Source organism: Mchenga conophoros, linkage group LG19, assembly GCF_057382185.1.
Source record: "Mchenga conophoros isolate Kocher_MC1m ecotype Shallow Benthic linkage group LG19, M_conophoros_male_GT1.1, whole genome shotgun sequence".
Classification (NCBI taxonomy): domain Eukaryota; kingdom Metazoa; phylum Chordata; class Actinopteri; order Cichliformes; family Cichlidae; genus Mchenga; species Mchenga conophoros.
In genome coordinates this window covers 8,169,585-8,177,363 of record NC_140544.1, presented here as the reverse complement: position 1 = coordinate 8,177,363, position 7,779 = coordinate 8,169,585, and the positions used below count along the sequence as shown (strand labels likewise).

The following is a 7,779-nucleotide window of genomic DNA, read 5'->3' as shown; positions in this document are numbered from 1 at the left end:
ATCTTACATTTTATCCCAACAGCATACCAGTAAACATTGAAATAAAAAAATAAAAATAACCAAAGAAGAACATTTAAGTCTCTACTGCAAGCCTGATATTATGTAATGCCAGAGATGTAGACGGATGTTAGCTGAAGTTATTTACTGCCTTTTACTGTCATCATCACAGGGTCCGGTTCCTGCTGGGCGGTCGCCATGGAGATTTCAAGTTCTTGCCACCTGCCAGTTACTCTCCGTGTTATGAAGCACTGTTGCCCAAAGAGAAGATGCATGTAGAGCCTGTGAAGGAGTACAAGAGGGACCACGATGGGGTCCGTGATCTGCTGGGAACCACCCAGTTCCTCTCTCAGGCCTCCTTTATTCCCACCCCTGTTGACACCAGTCAGGTGAGATGTTAAAGTGATGTTACACCCAAGGAAATTAAAAGCAGCGGTGTGAACGCTTGTGTTGAATATACAGTAAAATTATATTCTAGTTCTTTTGGTTGGTTTGCTCTGGTTCTAAAAAGTGTGCTATAAAATGTCCATGATGGGTACATGATTGCTGCTGTTTCTCTTCTGCTCCTTCTTGTTTGAGTGCTGTTTAAAAAGAAGACAAAGCTGTTTACTAGCCCTGCAGCGGTTTCAGGGAATTCATTTTGTGTTACGCACCTGTAATTTAACATTCAGTGCTGCAGAAGTGGCTCTGAAGTACAAATGGAAAATAGGTGCTGACTTTCTACCGCAGTGTAACAAAAGGGTAGGAAACTTGGCATAACCCCTAGGGATCTAACAATTGCATAGACATGAGGAAGAACGGTTTTCATCTTTTTGAATCCATCAACAAACAACTTAAACATAAACAATTACAAAGAAAGAACAATACAGTATCCACATCCTAACTAAAGAGTAAAACAGTGAAATGTGGATTATTAAATATTAGGTCTCTCTCCTCCAAGTCTCTGTTAGTACATGACTTAATAATTGATCAACAAATTGATTTACTCTGCCTTACAGAAACCTGGTTGCAGCAGGATGATTATGTTAGTTTAAATGAATCAACACCCCCGAGTCATTCTAACTACCAGAAATCTCGAAGCACAGGCCGGGGGGGGCGGTGTGGCAGCAATGTTTCACACCAGCCTATTAATTAATGAAAGACCAAGACAGACTTTTAATTCATTTGAAAGCCTGATGCTTAGCCTCGTCCACCCCAGCTGTAAAACTCAGAAACCAGTCTTACTTGTTATCATCTATCGTCCACCTGGGCCTTACACAGAGTTTCTGTCTGATTTCTCAGACTTTATATCTAATTTAGTTCTGAGCTCAGATAAAATAATTATTGTGGGTGATTTTAACATCCATGTAGATGCTAAAAATGACAGCCTCAACATGGCATTTAATCTGTTATTAGACTCAATTGGTTTCTCTCAAAATGTAAAAGAACCCACCCACCACTTTAATCACACTCTAGATCTTGTTTTAACATATGGCATAGAAACTGAACATTTAACAGTGTTTCCTAAAAACCCTCTCCTGTCTGATCATTTCCTGATAACATTTACATTTACAATAATTGATTACACAGCGGTGGAGAGTAGACTTTATCAAAGTAGATGTCTTTCTGAAAGCGCTGTAACTAAGTTTAAGAATATAATCCACCCACTGTTATCATCTTCAATGCCCTGTACCAACATAGAGCAGAGCAGCTATCTGAACGCTACCCCAACAGAGGTCCATTATCTTGTTAATAATTTCACCTCCTCACTACGTACGACTCTGGATACTGTAGCTCCTGTGAAAACTAAGGTCTCTAATCAGAAGTACCTGACTCCGTGGTATAATTCTCAAACACGTACCCTAAAGCAGATGACTCGTAATCTGGAGAGGAAATGGCGTGTCACAAATTTAGAGGATCATCATTTGGCCTGGAGAAATAGTTTGCTGCTTTATAAGAAAGCCCTCCGCAAAGCCAGAACATCTTACTATTCATCACTGATTGAAGAAAATAAGAACAACCCCAGGTTTCTCTTCAGCACTGTAGCCAGGCTGACAAAAAGTCAGAGCTCTTTTGAGCCAACAATCCCTTTAACGTTAACTAGTAATGACTTCATGAACTTCTTCACAAATAAAATTTTTATCATTAGAGAAAAAATTACCAGTAATCATCCCACAGATGTAATATTATCTACAGCTACTCTTAGTACCATTGATGTTAAGTTACTCTTTTTCTCCAATTGATCTTTCTGAGTTAACTTCAATAATTACTTCCTCCAAACCATCAACGTGTCTTTTAGACCCCATTCCTACAAAACTGCTCAAAGAAGTCCTGCCATTAATTAATTCTTCGATCTTAAATATGATCAACCTATCTCTAATGATCGGCTATGTACCACAGGCCTTCAAGCTAGCTGTAGTTAAACCTTTACTCAAAAAGCCATCTCTAGACCCAGCAGTCTTAGCTAATTATAGGCCAATCTCCAACCTTCCTTTCATATCAAAAATCCTTGAAAGAGTAGTTGTCAAACAGCTAACAGATCATCTGCAGAGGAATGGTTTATTTGAAGAGTTTCAGTCAGGTTTCAGAGCTCATCACAGCACAGAAACAGCTTCAGTGAAGGTTACAAATGATCTTCTTATGGCCTCTGACAGTGGACTCATCTCTGTGCTTGTCCTGCTAGACCTCAGTGCAGCATTCGATACTGTCGACCATAATATCCTATTAGAGCGATTAGAACATGCTGTAGGTATTACAGGTACTGCACTGCAGTGGTTTGTATCATATCTATCTAATAGACTCCAGTTTGTTCATGTAAATGGAGAGTCCTCTTCACACACTGAGGTTAATTATGGAGTTCCACAGGGTTCAGTGCTAGGACCAATTCTGTTTACATTATACATGCTTCCCTTAGGCAGTATCATTAGAAGACATCTGTCACTGAAACACAGGAAAGAAAGAAAAAAACATCTTACCTCAGCCCAGCTGTAATTATTTAGACATTTTTTGTGACGCTATAATCATGAGCTTATATGATGTAGCTATAGACGATGTGAAATAGGCAGCTGTACTCACTTAGACCCATTATCTCACACAGGATGAGGAGCCTAAGACTCGACTGTGCCTTATATACAAGTGTGAGGGTCAGCTGTTGTTTCTTGGGAAGTGAAAGTGATTCTGAGGTTGGATCTCAGGGGGTTGACATCCATCCATCCATTTATTATGCTTTCACACATTAAGTGGTGTATTTCTGTGATTTTGCCTGAACTATAAATAAACAAAAGACAGGTTATTATGCAGAGCTTGTATGGACTTTATGGGCTATTCAAATGTATGTCTCTACTATTGTCTATGGTAGGAAAATACAAGTAACTAAATACTAATACAATGATAATATTTTTACCCAGAAGCAGCATAGTTGTTGTGGATTTTTTGAATGACGTGTATACTGCATATTTGCAATAAACATCATCAGATATTTGTTCGCATGTAGCAAAATCAACACCTGTCTGCAGTCAGAAGTAATGTCATAAGATTATGCCACTTGCTGATGTATGTTAATGTGTGACTTTTGACCATGATGTGACCAACTGTGATAAGGCAAAGCAAAGGGTTAATCAAAGGGTGCCCCTCTGCAGACGGCCCTTAGCCAGAGTCCTGACTGGCCCCTGCCTGTATCTTGGTCGGTACCTGACCCTGCTCTGCTGTTTTTGGCTGGAGGACAAGTGGAAAGTTACCCAGCAGCAGGAGGTGGGGTTACTGGCCCATAAGAAGGGGACAGAAGAGTCATCAGGGCTTTTCCCTGCTGTCTGTCCATTGGGGTTGGTCCCAACCTGCATGCGCCTACGGCAAACACCCTAGGGGAGCTTTTGCTTTTCCTTCTTTTTGCTGAACTTCACTGTTGAATAAAACAACTGGCATAGACCTCTGCTCTTCTCCTGTGATTTTTGTGGTTTTTGACTTTAATTGGAATTTGGGAGCTGAAATCAACCTTCTTCTAACCTGAGGAATTGCTCACACAACCTCTTGAAATTGCGACCCCACACAGTGCAGTGGTGTATTTTGTCCGGTGCTGCTGTTCACGTGTGGGCAGTTAGTATCATTTACTAAGAAATGAAAGTGAAACTTCTATCAATAATTATAAAAAGGCAGGGGGGGATGCACTGGACAAAATATACCACTGCACTGTGGATATCTGCGCATAACTACGGATACACTCTCTGTATCATCTGAATGTGGACAGATCATGGGCTGGGAAGGAATATGTAAATCCTTCATATTTTACTGTTTATGTTATTAATTATTTTTCATGCAGTGTAATTTAATGAATTTCTTACTCCATGCGCGATTTTGTTCACTCTTTGTCTTTCAAGGGAGTCGTTATAGTCGGAGGTAAGCTGTCAGATGACGTGATTCACCGCTTTCACGCAACCCACAATGCAATGCAAGTCTTATAAACATAAACTTTATTTACAGTTGAACAACTAAAACATGTTACTATTTCAAGAAATAACATTAGCTCATTTTAAATTTCATGGCAGGACCACATCACTGTCTTCTGTTTTTATTTACATTTCACAATAAACTTTTTGTAACTAAGGTTGGTTCTTGTTACTTCTTATTTGAAAATCTTTCCAATATATATGTAAAATAATATTCAGGAGGTGCTGGCACTGTGGCTCTGGCTCCAGCCATTCTGGCTGCACTGGGTTCACTCCAGCTGGAATAGCAGCAGGCTCCATTGCTGCCAAACTGATGTCATATTTTGCAGTTGCTAATGGAGGAGGAGTTGCAGCAGGAGGTCTCATAGCAACCCTGCAGTCCTGGGGTAAACCAGATATTTTGATTTAATTAGTAAATTATTTAAACAATATTATTTAGATGTTGCAAAGAAAATTGCTTACATATTTAAATATATAAAACAGATATAATGCAAATCATACAGAGAAGCATCAAAAAGAATAGCATAAAAGCTTTACACATGAATAACAAACAGTTGATGGCATCTATAATCTCACTGTAGGTATGGGAGGTCTGACGGGAGCTGGCATTGGAGGTGTTGCTGGTGCTGGAGGAACAGTGGGTTGGCTGCTCTCAACCATTTGTAACCAGACTGGAACACGTTAAGATTTACACTATGAACAAATACCAGATGTTCAGTCATGTGACAGATCTCAAATGAAGCATCATTTTAGAAACGTCAGACACTCAGCTTAAAGCAAAATTTGAAAATTAAGTTAAATATATGGTGGATTAAGATTACTGCTATTTTGAATGCATCATTTTTAGGTATCATTGTAGAGCATGAAGCTGTTTGATCTGAACCCAAGACTGATACGAAGAAATTTTCTGAATTTAATGTGAAAATAAAAATCCATGCAAAATAAAAGCATAGTTGTTTTTATTTTAAACATCATAATGTAATGCAGAAATATCAACCACTCCATAAAAGTCCAGAAAATGTGCCAAAATTCTGACTGGGTTGTAGGGGATCAAATACCAGCTTCACCCAGTGCTATGCAAAAATGCAAAATACAAAACAGGGAAAGCAAAGAAAGTAGAATGAGTTATAGAGCCCACGAATGCCTCAGTTTCCAGAAAGTTTACAATAATCTCCACAGAAAGACTCCTCATAATACATGCACTGAGCTCATCTGCAGGTAAGATTATGGAAACGGGTGCAAGGCTTTAAGAAATCAAAACACGAGCACCTGAAAGCTAAAAAATAAATAAATCAGACTCACCTTAGTGAAGACAAAGGCATTAACACCATTCTGAAATTTAGAACTACAATTTCCTACAATAAAGTAATCAATTGATATGAAAATTTTAGTGTAGAACATTAAAAAAAAACATCTGCACATCCTTAAAAAAAAGGGGGGGGGGGGGGGGGAAAGATTGTGTGAGGTTTATTGTGTGAGGATTAAATCTTTAAATAATCTTTTGTACCATTACAAATTTTAAAAACACTGGAGCCAGCAGACACTTTGAAATGCATTTTAATTAAGTTAATTTCAGTTACTCTTATTTAGATCTTTCAACAAAGTAAAATATTGCTTAGAGAAGGAAGGAAAGGGTTTAGTGAGTTTCCATTCCTACACCTGAAATAATCAGTGGCAAAGATGTAAGAACGACAAATGTACAGCACATCTTCAAAAATGATAACTCTTCACTCTGGTTTAATATCTTCCTTTATTTTGAACCTTGAATGAATAAACACTAGAACACTCTTTAGTTTAAACACTTCAGTAACGTGGTATGACCAAAAGATTTCGTTAAATCCTGAAATTTTTACAACACTCTGAATTTGTGGAATTACTCTTTGGTGCACAGAAACACTGACTGCAGAAACACTTTCACTCATTCACTGAAACAGTTAAAAAATGTATCACTCATATTTCTGACATCACAACAATGCTCATTAGTAGGAAGAGCAGTGGCAACAAAATATCATTAGAATTTGCCATGTGAGATTATTTACATTTTTTATTTCCGTATGACACCTGCCAGCAATTTCAGTCCTGCTCCTGCAGCAGCTCCAACACCGCCCACAGCTGCAGTGGCAGCCCCCGGCAGCCCAGCTGCACCTTCAAGAGGGAGGAGGGAAAATATTCACAGCTTCAATATGTTGCATCAAGTCAAGCAGCTGAGTTTGCTTCTAACTTTATCAGGAATCAAAACAACTGACTGCCACCTAATAGTGGCATCACTGCCCCCTAGTGGTGTCAGATTTCATAAACTAAAAAATGCCCTATGGCTTATACACCAATACCTCACTCATGTTGTAGGCACTAAAGTCATTTTAAGGGTCTGGTAAATGGCCTGCATTTGTATAGCGCTTTAGTTAGTCCCTATGGACCCCAAAGCGCTTTACACTACATTCAGTCATCCACCCATTCACACACTGGTGATAGCAAGCTACATTGTAGCCACACATAGACACTGGCGCAACCGGGCCCTCTGACCACCAGTAGGCAATTGGTGAAGTGTCTTGCCCAACGACCAAGACTGTTGGAGCCGGGGCTCGAACTGGCAACCTTCTGATTACAAGACAAACTGCCAACTCTTGAGGCACGATCGCCCCACACCACAAGCTTAGTCCTGTAACACAACACAGGACACTAAGGCCGTCCCCATTTAACTCTGTAAACTTAAATGGGGACGATTCAACTGATTTAAGTTGAATCAGTGTGTACATTTGTAAATGTGTTATCAGTCATTTGTATTGAATTATTCAGTCCCCGAGTATACATATACTGGTCACCACCAACAGGAGCAAGGGTCACCTTTGCTTTGGTTCCTACGGTGGCCCTGAGAGGCCAAACGGACTGCAACTTAAGAAAACACTAGCAATAAGAAAAACGCTACAAAAGCACACAAAACTAATACTGATGACGGATTTTTAGGCTAATAGTTAGGCTAACACACTTACCTCTAATCTTTTCTTTCCTCACAAAACTGAGAGATACTCCACTTCTTTTAAGTGTCTCCCAGCCCAATTCTTAGTATATTTTTGGTTCCTGCAACTCGTCCGTCGGGTTATTGTCTCCCCAGAAACACTTCCCTTGTGCTTTCGGAAATCTGTTTTTTCCTATTTCCGTTGTGTTTTGTGTGCTTTTGCAGCGTTTTTCTTATTGCTGCTGTTTTCTTAAGTTGAGGTCCGTTTGCCTCTCAGGGCCACTGTAGGTTCCTAATAAAGTGAATGTATACAGCACTATTGATGAAACCACAGTAAAGTCAGACAACAAGCCTACCTGCTGACTGTAAAACAGCCACCAGGCCTCCAGCTACCACTCCACCTCC

General features: G+C 39.5%; 1 protein-coding gene across 1 annotated transcript; it reads left to right on the top strand.

The window, feature by feature from the left end:
- Positions 1 to 225: 225 nt before the first annotated feature.
- LOC146551609 (interferon alpha-inducible protein 27-like protein 1) lies at positions 226 to 5,374 on the top strand. The gene is made up of 5 exons (XM_085256668.1): positions 226 to 386; positions 3,615 to 4,241; positions 4,350 to 4,368; positions 4,638 to 4,804; positions 5,000 to 5,374. The coding sequence occupies exons 2-5, from the start codon at positions 4,223 to 4,225 to the stop codon at positions 5,101 to 5,103; spliced, it is 309 nt and encodes a 102-aa protein (XP_085112794.1). The 5' UTR covers positions 226 to 386; positions 3,615 to 4,222; the 3' UTR covers positions 5,104 to 5,374.
- The last annotated feature ends 2,405 nt before the right edge of the window (positions 5,375 to 7,779 follow it).

Bases quoted from the DNA above. Each gene is read 5' to 3' on its own strand.
- LOC146551609 (XM_085256668.1), top strand. The intron at 4,805-4,999 runs GTAAACCAGATA...ATCTCACTGTAG, and splicing joins AGCAACCCTGCAGTCCTGGG to GTATGGGAGGTCTGACGGGA.